We start from the raw sequence: 19,406 nt of genomic DNA on the forward strand, positions 1-19,406 counted from the left end.
GTATGACCTTATACAAGATGAGATTGGGTGTAATCATTTGCGACACAAGGATCGAGTATGATACATCAACTGTCTACTTAATATCCTTGCACTATTTCTTTGATAATCCCCTTCTTTTCGGTCTCCTTTGGTTAAGTCAATTTGTCATTGTTCCGAAGGTAAGGATAGCAACATGAACAAGGCAAGGTTAGGTTTGCTCTAACCTTACTAGGGCGAGTGCAAGATGAGTCTGAAACAATTTTTTACGAGTTCATGCTTAACCCACCCCGTCCCATTGTCACCCCTAAAATTAGTAAGGAACTCCACTCCTTCCATTTGGAGAGTTGATGAAGTCTTTAAGAGGATAGAATTCACCCCCTATAGAACTAACACACTATAAGCCATGAATTTCACTAACATACAATATTTCTAAACCACTCATTATCACCTCTTCATTCAAACTTATATTATACAGTGTTCATCAAGGGGAAAACAACCATATCCATATGGTAATTTAAAAAAATCCGGTTTCAATATAGGTCAACCGCGAAAAGGTAATAGGTAAACCATCCGAACCCCTTTGACAACTTCCAGTATAAAGTTTGCATGGGATATGCAACACTACCATGTTGTTTTGACTTCTAACTAGCTTGCTGATATCCTCCTGAAAGCAAGCAAAGTAATGATGGTATTGTTAGGGACGGATGAAATGTGGAGGGTACATTGAGCTACTACTGGTACTTGCTTGAGTAGTAAAACTTGATGTAGGTAAGAGTAGTTCCGCCTGAGGACAATAGCTATTGGATGGCACGTCCAGCAGCAAGTCCTGATGGGAGTTCTCATTTGCAGAACGGAGAGAATCCAGAACGAGAGAACTATTCTCAGAAGGCAAGGCAAACGAGCTTCTTGGACTGAAGCAAGAGCCATCGTTGTCTACTAGTTCCTTCTGCTCATAGATGCTTTTCATCACCACCCTTTTGGGGCTCTTCATTGTCGTCTTTGCACCTGAAGCAAAATAGCTCGTAAATCTTAATTTGTCGGAGTTAGCAAATATATAATCAAAGAACACATTGCACATGGACATGGAGTAAAAGCTTTTTGTTACTTTTTCATTCTTTCTAGGTGGGGGGGAAGCAGGGGCAAAGCTAGAGTTCAAGGTACAGGTGCAGCCAAACCTAGTAACTTTGATCCAAACAATGCTTGTCTTAGGAAACCATTTAATATGTACAAATTATTAATTTAGAACCCGATAACTTAAAAGGGCTAGAATCCGGATCCATAAACTTCAAATCTTGGCTCCGCCTCTATGGGAGGAGATTCATGTATATTTGCCCATAATCTGAACAATGGTTTAATTTGAGAAAGGTCTATTGAGAATATATCAGATAGACAGAATTGATGTACTACAAGAAACTAGAATGTCCTATCCTTCATCACATTTAATAATTTACCCTTTTGCGGTGGTGGGAGGAGGGGTGGGATATAATATTTAGTCGAAAGCCAAAGGTTATCGATCTACCTAGCAAACAAGTTGTGATGCTTACACTTACAGGTTGCCTATTGAAACAGCCATGATTTTCGTGTATACTGGCCTATCCGCTAGTAGGGAGGGGGCTTGTACGTAGAAAAAATAGAAGACAGATATATATAGGTAGATTGTTATCATACGAATCCCTTGCTTCTAACATCTCTCTTCTTAAGCCAATTTACACTAACACATTATAAATCACAAGTCAAGCTACATGGTTGCTCATTTGTGAAGAAATAAGCCATTGCATCGTTAGGAACATTTTCTAATTCTTACGAGTTATATTGCTCAGCAAATAACAAGTAAAAAAATTTAGTTGTGAATGCTGAAATGCAAAGTTAAATTGTCTACAACAGAAACAAGTGTACGGCAGAATAATTGTCAAATGTCATAACGGGAAAAGTAAACGAGGAACACAACTAACCTGAACACTTCGGATATTGCCCCTCCCGTGGTTTCTTCACATTAGCTGAATGACATGTACCAACAGCATTTGGCTCTCCGGCAACTTCAGAACCGCTGCTACTATTCTTACATTTTGTGTCCTGCCAAAGAACAAAATTAGCTTCAATAAAGTTGCACTTTACATTTAGGAGATATCACATAAAAAATGACATGTTCAATATCTATGCAGCGAATCGTTAGTAATCAAACCTTGAGTAAATTATATTGTTGCACCCACTTTGACTTTGTTAAATAGCATAATATAAATCTCTTCAAGTTTCTACAATCTTCTAATGTCACTCCTGGAAAAGAGTTATCAAAAACACCTTCTGCAAGAAGTTTCTGGAAGGAACAGAGGTTCTCCTCGAATTGAGAGCTCTCGAACACGCTTCTAAGACTAAAGAGAGAGAAAAGAACACAAAAACAATTAGCTGGTTGAGCCACCTATATCGAATTTTCTTTCTTGTTCGAGTTCAACATAAAGCCAAAACATGACGGAGAAACTGAACAACAGAGAAGACACACAAACCTATCTGGAGGCGCAAAAGAATCAACAGGTGGTAAGTACTTCAGTAGTTGCTGTTGTTCATCACTTGACAAATGAGTCGTGAATTCTTCATAATTAAGTACATCCTGTACCCAAGTATTCACATAATCTTTCAACTTATGATTAATACGAGTAACATCTAAAACTGAATCAATTTTGGAAATGGCCAAGATATGTATTGTTGAAGAGGAAGCAAACCCACACAGGTCAAAGTTGTTCACAAAAGATAAAGTTCAGTTTAAGTCTACAAGAACACTCAACTAAAAGGACTGGAACATAGAGACATATTGTGGATACGGAGTCATGCAGCACGGACAAGTTGGCATTGTCGGGACATGCTTTGGTTGTATTAATAGAAAGCAAAACAAAATTTCTTCATAGGAATACAACAGAGAATAAAATACCTTCAGGTCTAAATAGCGAAGGGGTGAATTATGATGTCCAAGAATTTGTAGTTTCTCAAGGTGATCCTTGTTTCTACAAAAAAGAATTATAAAATAAAACAATCAGAAAGATAATTAAGCAGATATGATGCATTTAACACCTCATATTCTGTCTGAACACGCGCAGCACATATTTTCCTTTCTCAAAGGAACTTTATATGCTATCAAGACTAATAGAGAAAGCACCTTTTAATCTGGTCTTGTTCTATAGCTGGACCAGTAGGTTTCTTGATTCTCTCCGTACCCATATTTGGTGAATTGACACCCTTACTAATATTTACAGGAGGGGTAGTCAATCGTGAATAAGCATCACTGACAGAACGGTGCTTGTTGTCAACGGAAAGAGAGCTGGCTTCCGATTCTTCTTCTCTACCTATTGTACTAGGATACCGCATTAGTACACTTCCATGTCCTATTTCAACAGAAACCATAGGCTTGTCACTCTCAAAAAGCAACTCCTCCTCAGAGGATGCAGACAAGTATGAACTTTGTTGTTCATGTAAAATGGTATATAGGTCTTTAGTGAGCTTTTCTACTGAAGATGGCTTTGGACGATTGAAACAGGTTCTCTTCCTTGAAGGCACCGTTGAATCCCATATATTGGATTGCGCTGGACCTGAAAACAAAATAACGTGTAAATATTTCATGCAGCTATTGAAATCAAAAGGGATGGAGAGCAAGAGAACTCCAAAACAGTAACTTAAAACACAAGAAAACGCTAAGAACAAAATACTCTATCAAGCTCAAGATTTGGCACCAAAATTTTCAGTTTTAGAAGAAAATGCAGCCGTAATATTAGAGAAGGGCCAGTTATTATCCAAAAATATCTATACTGGAGATTGGAGAATGTGAAATAATTCTGAGAACAACAACGACATACTTAATGAAATCTCTCAAACTGGGGTAGTACTCAGACCTTACCCCTACCTCGTGGAGTGTATGAAATCAAAGTAGTAATGAAAAGGGAAAATGACGGTGAAGAAAACATGACAACTAATAGAAAAGTAGTGCAGGGCATACAAGCAAGGAACAGTAACATCAGCAATATAGAGCGATCACCTAAACATAATAACAGATAACAAAACCAAGAAAACTACTACTACGACAGAGACGGGTTTTAGACTACCACCAATTCTAAACCCGTTGAGAAGCAAGACAACACTCAACTATCTACCCTAATCCGCTACCTCCATACCAAATAATAGACGTCAAACAGAAACAGTAGGCATCAACAAATATGAGTCCCTGTTCAATTTATCAAGTAGCTATTAGAATATCTACTCATGTAATATCTGTATCTTCGATTAACAACTAACTCAGTTTCAATATCAAAGAGAATGACCTCAACTGTAACACAATAATCCCGCCTCTTCTGGAGAAGGGAAATGTAGTTCACAGTTTAATGTTTGCAGTTCTTGACTTTTGTTTACCTGTCAAATCACTAGCTTCAGCACTACCAAACTGTGCACAGCTCTCAGAGTTTGAGATAGCAGAGCCAGAACTTGATCTATTGCTAGTATCTTCATCTAAGACCTTACGGAAACCTAGACTATAATCAGGAGTTCCAACTTCAGCATCATGATGACTTTGCTTTCGTTTCAAAATCTTTGCCTCTTTGTTCTTCATTGAAATGTTTTTGAACCGTGAAACCCTGTGTTCCTCAAAGTCACAAGGTTCTGCTCTTGCATGCAGAGGAGTATAGTTCGCCAAAGTCCCTTTTGTTCTCCACCGAGATCCACATGCGTTGCACAGTATTGGCTTTTCTGGAGGTCCATTACGCCAAAGTGGAGTACCTGCAGCACGGTTTTGAGGGTTAAGAATGTACTCAAAGTAAATGATCTCGGGAAGAATGAATGGTACCTAAAATCCTGAAACTTTGGACACAATGGAAGCATCGAAGAAAAAGAAAGAAGAAACTAACTAGCAGGCTGACATTTCATGTGTAAGGAGAACCGAAAGATAGAAAGAAGTAAGATTGGCCAATGATGGTCACTTCTTATGCAAATTAACGAAATGATACACCAGCTTTCTTTCTCATCTTTTCAGTTGCAGAAGGTAAAAGAATACTGGCAGCTAAAATAGACGAAAGATCTACAAATGATAGAAGTATAACAAATTAAGTACACCGCTAAAGAAAGTAACTCATTAATCATTGTCATGAGAAAGCTGAGGAAGTTATTATCCAGTGGAGCAATCAGACAAGCAAAAGAAAGCCATCCACTCAACAACTAAGCTAAGAGTAGGATAAAATAAAGGAGCAACGAACTCCATAGAATTTTCCATCAGAAGTCGTGCATTGGATGACTTAAAAAGCCAAGCTTAGAGAGTTATACTCCTAAGAACAATAAAAGGGCCATCTGGCGCATGAAGCATCACACATTCACATAAAATACGAGGAAGAGCCTCAATCCAAGGGGCAACATGATATCTTTAACAACCTCCTGTAAACCTACTTGAACTCGAGCCATTTTACAGCACAAACCAGTTTATCACCTCTGTGTGCATGAACAATTTGCCACACAAGTCAACATCAAGCAAACAAGCATTTCCAATATCCAAGATGACTTTAAGTAATAACATGTTGGAGAGAGTATCCAATTCAAAGGCAACCTAAAAATTTGTCACAATGGGCCACCTATCACAATTTCGAAACCAGCTCAAGCAGGAGCTGGAAACAAGCAACTTGATCACATGATTCAAAAAATATAAGATAAAACTTCAGGTTTTGCTTAGTGAGACACTGACAAAGGAAGTGCATCATACAACTTATTTGGTTCAATTACTGTAACGGAAGCATGAATTAGTAATCAAGCACTTTAGTTCCAGGAAGGAACTTTACATATTAGAAAGTTCAGGGAACATGAAATAGATGAGTCTTCTCATCTTTGTGCGGTATTTTCTCCCTAAAGGACCATATCAATGCCACATTGAGCAAGAATTCAGCTTCCACCAATAGCAACTTAAAATACAAGCACCTAACGAAGTACATTTCAACTTTAGGAAGCTACCTTACATGGACTACTTATAGGAATCCCATATGTATGTGTGTAAGCATATGGTATTGGTATGCACAACATTTCTAGTTTTAAGTATATTTTGAAGGGCTTGCGTACCCTATAACCATGTCTAACGCATTCGAAGAAATCCGTTTGATATCAAGGCAAATGAAGGATCCATCACACATAGTTTAGAGGGGAAATCAAGAATTCTACACAATCAAAATATCCCAAATTCTGTTGGAAACAATAAGGGAATAACATGAACTCCTAGATGTTTTAGCAAGATTCCTACACACAAATAAACTATAAGAGAGTCAATGGTTGAATTAAAGCAAAAAGTGACTATTTTCAGAAATGAATTCTAACTCAAAACCCCAGTATTGAAATTCAGAGATTTCACTAACAGTACAAACAAAACAAAATTCAAAACTAAATGCACTGGATGCATAATAGTACACATCAATCTTTATTTGTTCAATGAGTTGGTGTTTGTTCATTTTTGAAGCAACAACCATATGGATATCCAGTTTCATTATTAAACAACTCATCTTAGAATTTTCTTTTTTTGAATAAAACAACAAGAATTCTACAGACACACACACAAAAAAAAAAAGACTCCACCTTTCTTGAAAATTCACAAAAAAAGTACATTTGAAGAACAAAGAACTCACTTGTAACACCACAGTGATAGCAAGGTCCTTCCTTTCCCATCTTCCCAATCTATTTTTTTCCTTAAAATTTCACAAAAACAATTAAATTGAAAAGGGAAGGGAAAAAAAACCAGTCTTGTGAAGAAAAAAACTTTTTTTTTTGTCTTCCTTAGAAAATAATTTTTAAAAAAAATAGTATAAAAATACAATCTTTACAAGTTTTTGATTATTCTCTTCACTCTTTTAATAGCAAAATTTATACACTTTTTTCTGCAACAGACCCAAAATAAACTTCTGCAGAAAACACACAAAAACTCTAAAAAAACACAGAGGAGTCTGTATCTTAAAGTCCCAGAAAACCCCCCACTGAAAAACAGCAAAAATATATGAACAAATTTATCAAGAAATTGAGATGGGGTTTCTTTTTTCTACTTTTTTTTTTTTTTGTGAAGAAATCAGCTGAAAATTTTGTACAATATTTTTTTTTTAATTGGCAAATGAAAGACCCATTGAAGGAATCTAATAAATGGTTGAAAAATAAAAGGAAAGGATGGAGTTGTTTCTGTATGACCTTCTTTGTTCTATTGTAAAATTTGTTTACTAATGCTTTTCAAAAAAAAATTTAAAAAAAAGTTTTTTCTTTAAAAAAATAATATGTAATTCAATAGGAAAATATAAATTATAATATATAATAATCACTTTATTGCATCACAGTTCGTAATTTGATATTTTATTATCTTATTAGTCTTAATTCGTATCATATTAGGGTTTATTAACGAGTTCACATTGACGTGTCATAGGATCCATATACTAATTCAGTTTCATACTCATTAAGGGAAATAATGCTCTATTTGATTTTTCTATTTATGATAAAAAGTTTTTTAAAGAAATATGTAATTCAATCGGAAAATATATAATATATAATAATCACTTCATTGCATCACGTTGATATTTTATTATCTTATTAGTCTGAATTTATATATTAGGATTTATTAACGAGTTCGTATTGGTATGTCATAGAATTCATATACTAATTCGGATTCATACTCATTAAGGGAGATAACGCTCTGTTTGATTTGTCTATTTACAATATGTGATTTCAAAAGTTGAAATGACATTTAAAAAAAAAAATTTAAAAAATTTAGTTATTTTAAATTTAAATGTGAATTTTAAAATTTCTTTTCTTTAATCTCAACTAAATAATAGAGTTTCTCTCTTTTTCTTTGTTGAAAGATTTTGAAATGTTCCAAGTCCTAATTTATTAAGAATTCATATATAAAAATTTATTTACTTTTTAAAAGATTTATTATTTTATTGCTTAATATTGTTGTTGACTTGAGGCATTTTTTTTTTCTTCACATCTAATATTGCATTATTTCCAATTTTACCCTTTCCTCTTTCCACGATCCAAATTTGAGTTTATTTATATTTAGTGTTAAATACTTTTCTTAAATTTGCATTAAATCAAAACTAAATAAAATCAATTAATTTAAAGAGTAGATCTACTTCCAATTTTTAGGCATTATGATGACATGATGTTTGATTATTTTTATTTTTATCCTTAGTGGTTTCTTCCTCAAAAGACATTTTTTTCCATCAAGTATGTTGACATATCTTTGTTGAAAATATAGTGTATAAATTAATAAATAAATATCTATATACTTTATACAATAGATTTGTTTGATAGGAAGGAAAAATGAAAAAAATTATAATAATATTTTTTTCTGTATATTTGGTTGGTCAAAATATTTTTTCTACGAAAATAATTTATTTAATAATGAAAAAAACGACTTTCTAAGTGGAAGTGCGTAAAATAAATTTAGACATTTCAAAATAATTGTCTCCTTCCACCCACCTACCAACCCCAGTCCCCACCTCTTGATCGTCTCACCACCGAACCTCCTCAATTCCCCACATAATGAAGGGTCTCACATACGATGAAGAAAGAGTGACTGGTCTCCTTATATGATATTGAACAATCTTTCCCTCGTGAGCTATCTTTTAAGATTGCGTTTCGTTGAAGATTCATTTATTTATTTATAGAGCACAACTCATTCCAATTATTGTTTATCGAGGTTAGGTCTCCATATTAAATTGTTCAAAGTTCAGATATCTAGTTTTGAGCGTAAGGTGGCATACTGAAGAATTTCATATCGAATAAAAAAGAAACGAGTGATCTCCTTAATAACGTTGGACAATCCCTCGTGAGCTGATATTGAAGGTTAAATTAGATTCAAGATATGTTTCTTACGCCACCTTATTTCACGCTCATATTGTGTGCATTTATTTTTATATATATTTAATTAATATACATCAGAGTATTAAATGAAATTGAGAAATTTTATTTACGACTTCTTCACGTTTAGCCAAAAAAAATGTATTTATGTAAAGTACAATATCCATGGTAAAATAAATGGGCAATTTAAATGAAGAGATACTCCATATGTCCAATATAATTGCCATGTTTCCAATTATTTAAGCTTTGATTTTACAAGATTTTTTTGGAAGATAAATATAAAATGAGGAGAATTGTAATTCTAAAATTAAACTTATTGTAAAATAAAAAAAAACATATTTGATCTTGTAATAAGAGAAAAAAGAAAGACATTTTTTTTTATTAGATTGGATGATTAGTGCCTTAAAAGGGTTATTTGGTTGGTGAACCAAGATTTAATAATTTTGAGATACAATACAATATCATTATATTTTATTCGCATTTGATTATTGATGACAATTAATTCTGTGAATTGTTTTGTACTAAAATAGTAAAATTAACTAAATTTCATCAAAAAAAAATTATTTATCTCATCACTTAATTATATTGTGCCACGTGGCACAAATTCACCTACTTCTCATCATGGTATTGGTCATTTTCACTTAAAACACATCATATGGGATTTAAACAAATTGAGTCAGTTGGAAAAAAAATACAAAAAGATTATGTCTTTTTTTATTATATTTTGTACTATTTTTATCTTCGTAATATTTTATGAAAAAAGGATTATATAAATCTTTAACTAATCAAATATCGCGCAAATATATTTATATAATTCATGGCAAATCTAAAGCACAGTCTATAAATTTATAAAAAAAAACAATTAGTAATATTTATTCAAACACCTTATATATTTAAAAAAATTTACTTAATATCTATAAATATTAAAAGAGTAATTTAAAATAGTACCAAATGCATTTTTTCATATGTTAAATTCAATATTATTATTAGTCTCTTTAAACTTTTCTTATATAGTGGAAACTTTTAAAAATTCTATCTAGTTTGTAGTAAAATTTGAAATTTATTACTTTGATTAATTGTATTTGTGTTTTACAGAGAGTAAAATGTTTTTATTTGTCGAGAATTTAAAAAACTTTATACTTAAAAAATCCTTCATTAACCAAATTCCAAATAAATGATTTTGCACTATTTTGTGTTTTAGCAATTATCATAACATATACATCAAATGCTTTGATTAACGCATAAATTTCTCATATAATATGAATTTAACGTAATTTAATAATTTTATTTCATATATTGTATAAATATTTACATATACTAGTAAATCGTGAATAAAATATTATAAATAGGTTATGGATTCAATGATAAGAAGGGAGTAATAGAATTTATAGACTTCAAATTCACTTTACGTGCTATATCAATTTCAGACCTTTGAATAATCTAAATTCGTGTTTAGACATTAAAATTTTGTAGACTCTACAAGTCATGTTCAATTCGACTTGGGACACTACAAAATGTGTGTTCAGTTTCAACTAGAATTCATGGAGGTTACTCAATCTTAAAACCTAATTCATGTATAGCTATATAAATGGTACTAAAGTCCTTAAAAGACATTTCAAAATAACCCATAAACTCTTGGATATTTTTAAGGATCAACATTTTGAATATTCCACAAAACTCCAGCTCTATTCATATAGAGTTCAAATCTAAATCATCCTAATTCGAGAAATACGCCATTAACAATCTCTGAATTATGGATAAATCGTATGAGAGGAGAATCAAAGGAGGAACAGTATTGTACCACAATCTTGATGAATAAAGTTATATTTCTTATTATTTTATTGTGATTGCAATTTATTTTTCTGTCACTTTAAAATTTGTTGCAAACAAACTGGCACGCCAGTGGGACCAAATTTGCCTTCATCTCCTCTCTCATAAATTGAATTTGAAAATATAAAGCTGCAAAGGTGGAGGAATGAGTACTTGAAGCCTCGTCTTTGAGTTTCATCGACTCTACACTCTAGCAAACTTTGAAGTAGGGGTCTTTTGTAGGCGTAGAAATTTGTGGGACTCTATAAGACATGTTCAATTAGAATTTTTGGAGGCTACTCAACCCTAAACCCTAATTCACGCCCATATGAAGGGCACTAAATTTCCTTAAAAGACATGCCGAATATTCCGCAAATTAATGGAATATTTATATAGATATAGACGTCAAATTCAAATCATCCTAGTTTAAGAAATACGTGCCAGTAACGACCCTCGAATCATGGATAAATATTACGAGAGTAGAATCAAACGAGAAATAGATTGTATCGAGATGAATAAAATTATGTTTCTTCATATTTTTTTGAAATTATAATTTATTTTCCATCACTTTAAAATTTATTAGAAACATCATGTTACATAAAGCGCATCGAAAAAGGGACCACCCTCTACCAAAATAAACATCATTCTCAAAAACTTTGAACTAGAAATTTTCAAATAAAAAAATAGAACAAAAAGAAAGAGAAAAAAAATAAAATACGATTACTACGTGGTCAAGAGTGGTAGATGAATAGATCATGGGGCATTTGTCTCCATAACAACATCACTTGTGTCATGGAATTAATTTAATCTGTAATAAAAGTTTATCTCAAAATGTTTATATATTTTTGGAATTTAATCTTTTTTAATTACTAAAAAAAGAATATTATGCAATTTATGATTGAACATAGGATAATGCACAAATCTATGTCCGGAATCTCAAAGACACACTTATACTATACTAAGGTCCTATTACCTTTTAAACTTATTTTATTAATAATTTTCTATCCTCTTTCAACCTACGTGACACTATCTTGTGGGTCCAATGCTGATTGACTTTTTTTTTTCAAGCTAGTATCACGTAGGTCGAAAAAAGGTAGAAAATTATTTATAAAATAAGTTCAGGAGTAATAGAACCTTAGCATTGTATAAGTATGTCTCTGAGAATTCTGGCGTAGATTGAGGAGGTACTTGTGCATTTTTCATTGACCATATGATATACTCGTGTTAGTATATTTATTCACTCTTGCTTAATGTTTTTGAGATTTTTTAATTATTTTTTATACTAGAGTTTTTTTATGTGGTATAATGTATACAAAAATATTGGTTTTTTTTTTTTTAATATGGGATCATAATGGAACCTTTGATCCTTCAATTATTGAAATATTTTTATTGTGATTCTTATGATATATGATTCAATAACATAACATTCAAAAAAATATGTGCTTTAAAACAATGACTAGAATTAGATTTTACTAATAACTGAGGGATCAAAAATGTTTTAAACTATATTTATTTATACTCTGAATAATAGTGTGCCAAGGAGCATTAAAAAAAATCGAGAAAATCTTAATGTGGATCGCTTTAATAAGTTTGGGAAGTATTATGTATATTTTCACTATTTTTAAGGAATATTTTTGCATTTATAAGCAATTTTTAGAAATTACATGACTTTTCTGTTTCGTGTATATTAACTTATGGATCTAGCACCTCGGAGCACCCCAATATTTTTTAAAAAAAAACTTTATGAGGATATCGTGATGAGTTGGGAAAATGTTATGTACAATCACATCATTTTAAGTATATTTTTGCATTTACAAGCCAACTTTTAAAAATTACGCGACTTTCTTGATTTTCGAGTGTATTAGCCCATGATCTGGCGCCTTAGAGCACCCAATTTTATTTTTTTTGAAAAAGTTTTGTAAGAACCTCAGTAATAAGTTGATAAACGATACATACAGTCCCACAATTTATTTTCGCATATATACGCCACTTTTAGGAATTACACAACTTTGTTGGTTTCGGGTGTATTGGTCAATGAATCAGGCCTTTCGGAGCACTCAATTTTTTTTCTAAAAAAAACATTATGAGGACTTCTGTAAGGAGTTCGGGAAGCGTTACATACAACCCCACCATTTCTTACATGCATATTTTTGCATTTTATAAACCCACTTTAGGAATTAAATGACTTTCTAGGTCTTTCCTGTGTAATAGCCCATGAATCTAGCGTCTCGGAGCACCCAATTTTTTTTCTAAAAAAACCTTTATGCGGACCTTCGTAATGAGTTGGGGAAGCGTTACATGCATTCCCGCTATTTCTTTCAGGAATATTTCCCAACTAGTAAACTTGTTCGCGCTTTGCGCGATGAGGACCTCCGTAATGAATTGAGGAACCATCACGTCTAGTTACACCATTTTTTTAATGCACATTTATGCATTTACAAGCCTTTTTTTAAAATCGCTCTAATTTCTCAATTTTTTTTGTGTATATTAACCCATAGATCACGCTCCCGGAGCACCTAAAATAATTTTCTCAAAAAACTTTATGAGGAACTCCATATGAGTTGGGAAACTTTCACGTATACGCACACCATTTTAAACGTTCATTTCCATATTTACAAGCCCTTTTTTAAAAATCGCCCAAATTCTCCAATTTTTTGTGTGTATGTATGTGCCTATGGATCTCGTATCCGGAGTACCTAAATTTTTTTTAAAAAAAACTTTATGAGGACCTTTGTAATGACTTGGAGAACCTTTACGTATACTCACACCATTTTTTTAATGCCCATTTTCGAATTTACAAGTTTTTTTATTAAGAGTCGCCCAAATTTCTCAATTTTTCGTTCGTATTATCGCATTGATTTAGCGCCTGGTGCACCCAAAAATATTTCTCAAATTTTTTATGAAGACTATGTAGTGATTTGGGGAACCTTCACGTATAATCACATCATTTTTTACGCCAATTTTCGCATTTACATGCATTTTTTAAGTATCTTTCAAATTTTCTGATTTTTCATGTGTATTAACCTATGGATTGGCACCAGGAGCATCCAATATTTTTTCTCAAATAAATGTTATGAGTACCTCCATAATGAGTTTAGGAACTTTCACGTATACTCACGCCATTATTTTAATGTTCATTAACGCATTTGTAAGCCATTTTAAGAAATTGCCCAAATTCCCTAATTTTTTCTGTATATTAGCCCATGGAATTTACGCCCCGGGGAACCCAAAAAAAAAATTCAAAAAAAAAATTCTATGAGTACTTCCATAATGAGTTGGACAACCTTCACGTATACTCACACCATTTTTAACGCCTATTTTTGTATTTACTAGCCTTTTTTAAGAATCACTCGAATTTCTTGATTTTTCTTGTGTATTAGCATATTGATATGGTACTCGGAGCATTAAAAAAAAAATTCTCAAAAAAATTTATGAAGACCTCCCTAATGGGTCGGAGATTCCTCTTGTGTATACTCACTCAATTTTTATGCTCAATTCTACATCTACAAAGAATTTTTTTAAGAATTGCCTGAATTCTTTGATTTTTGGTATGTACTATAGCCCATGGATCAGGCGCCTGGAGAATCTAAAAAAAATTCTCAAAAAAGTTTATGAGGACCTGTGAAATGAGTTGGAGAATCTTTATGTACACTCACATCATTTTTTCAACGTCAATTTTTGTATTTACATGTCATTTTTTTAGAATCGTTCAAATTTCCTAATTTGTCGCGTGTATTAAGCTATGGATCTAGTGCCCGAAGCACCAGAAAATAATTTCATAAAGAACATAATGAGTAAGGGAACCTTCACGAATATTCAGACCATTTTAAGGCCCATTTCCACATTTACGCTCCTTTTTTAAGAATCACTTCTATTCTCCGATTTTTCGTGTGATTAGTATATGACACTCAGAGCACCCAATTTTTTTCTCAAAAAAACTTCACAAGGACCTCTATAATGTGTTAGGGAATTTGAACATATACTCAGACAATTCTTCTAACACCAATTTTCGCATTTACAAGTCATCTTTTAAGTATCATTCAAATCCTCGATTTAATTTTCTTGTGTATATGGATTTGGCGCCCTTAGCATCTAAAATAATTTTCTTAAAATTTTTTATTGAGGATCTCCTAATGAGTCGAAAAACTTTCACGTATACTTACACAATTTTTTTAACGACCATTTCTGAAATTTACAAGCATTTTTTTAAGAATCGTCATGATTCCCTAATTTTTTATGTGTATTAGCTAGCCCATGGATTTGTCGTCCAGAGCACCTAAATTTTTTTTCTCAAAAACTATTAAAGGGACCGATATAATGAGTTGGTAATTTTCATGTATATTCATATTATTTTTAACGCACATTTCTGAATTTACAAGCCCTTTGAGAAAAATTGCCCAAATTTCTCAAGTTTTCCTTTGTATAAGCCCATGGATATGGCGCCCGGAGCATTCAAAAAAAAAATTTAGAAAATTTTATGATGACCATCGTGATGAGTTGGGAACCTTCACGTATATTCACATTATTTTTAGCGTCCGTTTCCTAATTTACCAGTTTTTTTAAAAAAAATTCCTCAAATTTTTGGATTTGTCGTGTATTAGCCAATGAATCTGGAGCCGGAGCACTCAAATTTTTTTTCTCAAAAAACTTTATGAGAACCTCCGAAATGAGTAGGAAAACCTTCATGTATATTCACACAATTTTTTTAACACTCATTTCCGCATTTACAAGCCCTTTTTAATAATCGTCTAAATTATGATTTTTTTTCGTATGTATTAGCCCATCGATCTTACGCCCGAAGCACCCACAAAATTTTCTCCAAAACTTTATGAGTACCTCTATATTAAGTAAGGGAATCTTCATGTATATTTATACAATTTTTAGTGTCAATTTTTGCATTTGCAAATCCTTTTTTTATGAATATCTCAAATTTTATATTTTTTCATGAGCATTAGCCATTGATCTGACGCCCAGAGCACTCAAAAAAATTTCTCAAAAAACTTTACGAGTACCTATGTAATGAGTTGGGGAACCTTCACATATACTCACACCATTTCTCTAATTCCCATTTCGCGTTTACAAACACTTTTTTAAGAATTGCCAAATTTTTTCAATTTTTCGTGTGTATTAATAGATTAATCTGGTGCACGGAGCATTCAAAATAATTTTTTCAAAAAACTTTATGAGGACATCCATAATGATTTGGGACCTTCACCATTTTTAATGTCTATTTCCGCATTTAAAGCCTTTCTTAAGATTTGTCAAATTCCTCGATATTTCATGCTTATTGGATTTGGTGCTCGTAGAACCCAAAAAAAAATTCTGAAAAAACTTAATAAGGACCTCCATAATGAGGTTGGGGACCTTTATATATACTCTCACTATTTTGTCACACCCATTTTCGTATTTACAAGTCTTTTTTTAAGAATCGCTCAAATTTCTTTATTTTTCGTGTGTTTTAGCCTTTTGATGTGGCGCCGGAGCATCCAAAATATTTTTTTAAGACGAGTATTTGTAATAATATTATTAACTAATATAAGATGGATGAAATATCATCCGAGCATTAGAATAATGTTCATATTAACTTAAATATACTTCCTCCGTCCGGGATCGTTTGTCATGGTTTTTATTTTTAGAGTCAAATTATAAAAACTTTGATTAATAATTTAAGATGTATTTTTCATCATATTAATATGCAAAAGATTGTAATTTATAGTATTTTTCATATAATTTTAGAATATCTAATTTTTTTGTTTAAAATATCGAATTAATGTGATCTAATTTACCTTTGAAAATTAATAAAATTGACTTTTGATGAGCGTAACATGACAAACAATTTCGAACGGAGAGAGTAATGAATAAGGTTATGGAAGAGTAGAAGTACGGATAATTTGTTTCTTTTTCTTAATTAGATATTTTGATTTTGAACTTTAGATGTAAAAAATTCTCGAAAAGAATAATAACTTTCAAAATAGACATAAATTTAAATAAATCAAATTTCGCGTATACACCGAAAATAAAAATAGTCATGGAGGTGGCATTATTGGTTTTCTCTATATCATTTATATTTGTTAAAATCTCACTTTCATTACAATTTACATTAGACCACTGATAGATATACTATACTAGTTTGTCTCATTCATTTATTTATTTATTTCCAAAATTAAGTATCGGAAGGTTAATTGTTTTTTTTGTTAAGATGTTTAAATTCAAAAAAATATTTAAATATTAAAATTATGATGCGTGGATCTAAAGATATATTTCAAATATTAAGATATTACTCCATATTGAAATATAAATAGTAAATATTTGAGATGATTTATTCTATAAACATCTAAAAATATTAATTTTGTTTACTAGTTTGACTTATTTGGTTATTGATTTATAGAGATATTAAATTGTTATAGAATCATTAAGATACTGGCTTATAGATTATTGATTGTTATCAGTTCGGTTTCGATTTAACCATTTAGATTTGACATAGAAAAATTATTGAAAATCACTTAAAAACAAAGTGACACACCAATAAACTATGCAGATGAGTTCATAAGTTACGTCTTGCTAAAAAACTAACACTTTATATGATATTGTAGAATAACCAAGAGTTTGGGAGACCAAACTCTGGCAAGGACATTATATACAAAATAGTATATATATATATATATATATATAATTATTTAATATCTGATTATCGATTAACCCGTTAAGAAAATATTTCAAACTGTTAAGAACTGATAACCCGATAAGAATTATAAAATCAAAAACTGCTAAAGCAACTACTCATTAATGATAAATCATTTAACTTTTTTTCAATTCGGGTTATCGATTTTTGAACCACCAAGTTAAATGATAATTGTGTGTTTGACGGAATAAACAATATTTTAACTATATTAAAACTTTGTAAACATTTAAAATAAACTTTAAAACCAGATGGGTATTTTTATTTTTATTTTGTGTTAATTAATTATAAAAGTCATGAAATAGCCATTTCAATATCTCATGACGTGTATGTAAAGAAGATAATAATTAATTAAAGTCAAAAAAGGGTACCCCATTAATGTTTGAAGTAAAACACGTTTGCTTAACCCCAAAGGCTTAAAGAAATTAAGAATAATCAATTCCATTATCAAAATATATATGATTTTTTCTCATTTTAAATTTAATAAATATAAAATTTAAGTGCAATATCAATAAATCCAGAATACTATACAAATAAAGTATTTTTAATTTGTTAATATGTTGGTGTAAGTTATTTAATATTTAATATTTTTCTTAGAAAGTTAAATATAATTATCTTAAAATATATTACATAAATAATTTTTCAAACGACTAATGAATTTTTTTGGGGGAAATAATGGAGACGAGCTTATTGTGTGTTGAATTATATTCAAAATATCAAAGTAGTAGAAAAAGGACAATATAAGTTATTAGGCTAAAAATGTCTCTAATTTCTTAATTAGTGGGTTGCTAGAATAATTGAAATTTTAATTGAAAACCAATGAAAAGACATAAGTTTGTGGCGGAATTTTTTTTTTCATTTGATTTGATGTTTAATATCTGTATTGAAGTTCGATTAAAATTTTTATAAAAACTTTTTTTTTTTGGTTAAACACTCCTAACAAAAAAAAACTATTTTAGAAATCTCAAATCCAAATTCAATGGGAGATCGAATTGTGATTATAGGAATATGGGTTTAATTAGTTGATTTATTAGTAAATAAGGAAAAATATTATTAAAACGTGTGAAAAGATTGATTTTTAAATAACAACAATTGATTATTCTTGTTATAAAATAAATCCGTACTTTTATTTTTGTTATCTTTTCTTAATAATGAGAAACAATTTAAAAAAATCGAATCGATTTTTATAACAAGTGGTTTTAAAACTCACTCACACATCCATTTTCCATGTCATGAAACTTAAACAAGATAAATAACTAACTTGAGTAATATTTTATTTGTTTTAATTTATATGAACATATTGTTTGAATGATAATAAAATTTAATTTATGATATTAAACCTGACATGAGATTTTTTATAATGTCAACAAGAAATCTGAAATTAAATATACAAATTTTAATATTTTATATCAGGATAAAAGATGAATAATAAAATCCCAACATAGATGGGAGATTTTTTTTTCATATATCTAAAGATTTGATAAAACAACTTTTGATATATATGCTAATGAGAGGTAAGAGATATCAGATATGCCCTCTTGTCTAAGCCTAGGTGAATTTATTTAGACAATATAGTTATATTAGTCTTAACACTTACAATAGAACCACTCTATCTCCATGAAAGACATGGTGAATATTTATTTATAATAATATATAAATAGATCAATTGTATAATTTGTAAAAATGTATAAAACGAAAAAGGAGGAAGACAAAAGAAAATTGGGCAGAAAATATTTGTATTGTATAATTATAAGTATATAGGACGAAGACATATGTATTTGTATGTGTATATACAATTTTCTCTCGCTTTATAGAAACAGAAACGCAATTTATAAATTTTGTTTTTATTTGTATAAGCGAGAGAGGCGAGGGTGGCGAGCGAGAGGGGAATGAAAGTATATGTATACATACAATTTTCTCTCGCTTTATACAAACATAAATGCATTTTATATATTTGCATTTGTATAAAAACGAGAGCGAGACTTCCACCAAACAAGAGTGGCGGAGCGAGATTCCACCAGGGAGAGTGGCGAAAATAGCAAAAGTTTGCTATAGGTACAATTAAATTAAAGTATATTTATAGCATTTAATG

The 19,406-nt window shown here is 30.9% G+C and overlaps 1 protein-coding gene across 1 annotated transcript; it reads right to left on the bottom strand.

Annotated features, from left to right (window-relative positions):
* Window positions 1-405: 405 nt before the first annotated feature.
* LOC101260660 (GATA transcription factor 26-like) lies at window positions 406-7,233 on the bottom strand. Its single transcript, XM_004244508.5, has 8 exons — window positions 6,612-7,233; window positions 4,372-4,734; window positions 3,128-3,557; window positions 2,903-2,975; window positions 2,481-2,584; window positions 2,162-2,348; window positions 1,932-2,052; window positions 406-984 (listed from the first exon to the last, which is right to left on the bottom strand). The coding sequence occupies exons 1-8, from the start codon at window positions 6,649-6,651 to the stop codon at window positions 674-676; spliced, it is 1,629 nt and encodes a 542-aa protein (XP_004244556.1). The 5' UTR covers window positions 6,652-7,233; the 3' UTR covers window positions 406-673.
* Window positions 7,234-19,406: the final 12,173 nt, after the last annotated feature.

The sequence above is a fragment of the Solanum lycopersicum genome, chromosome 8, assembly GCF_036512215.1.
Source record: "Solanum lycopersicum chromosome 8, SLM_r2.1".
NCBI lineage: Eukaryota > Viridiplantae > Streptophyta > Magnoliopsida > Solanales > Solanaceae > Solanum > Solanum lycopersicum.

Coding starts and splice junctions, on each gene's coding strand:
- LOC101260660 (XM_004244508.5), bottom strand. CDS start 6,651: ATGGGAAAGGAAGGACCTTGCTATCACTGTGGTGTTACAA. Junction 2,585..2,902: donor TTCGCTATTTAGACCTGAAG/GTATTTTATTCT, acceptor ACTTGGGTACAG/GATGTACTTAATTATGAAGA. Junction 2,349..2,480: donor TCTTTTGCGCCTCCAGATAG/GTTTGTGTGTCT, acceptor CTCTCTCTTTAG/TCTTAGAAGCGTGTTCGAGA.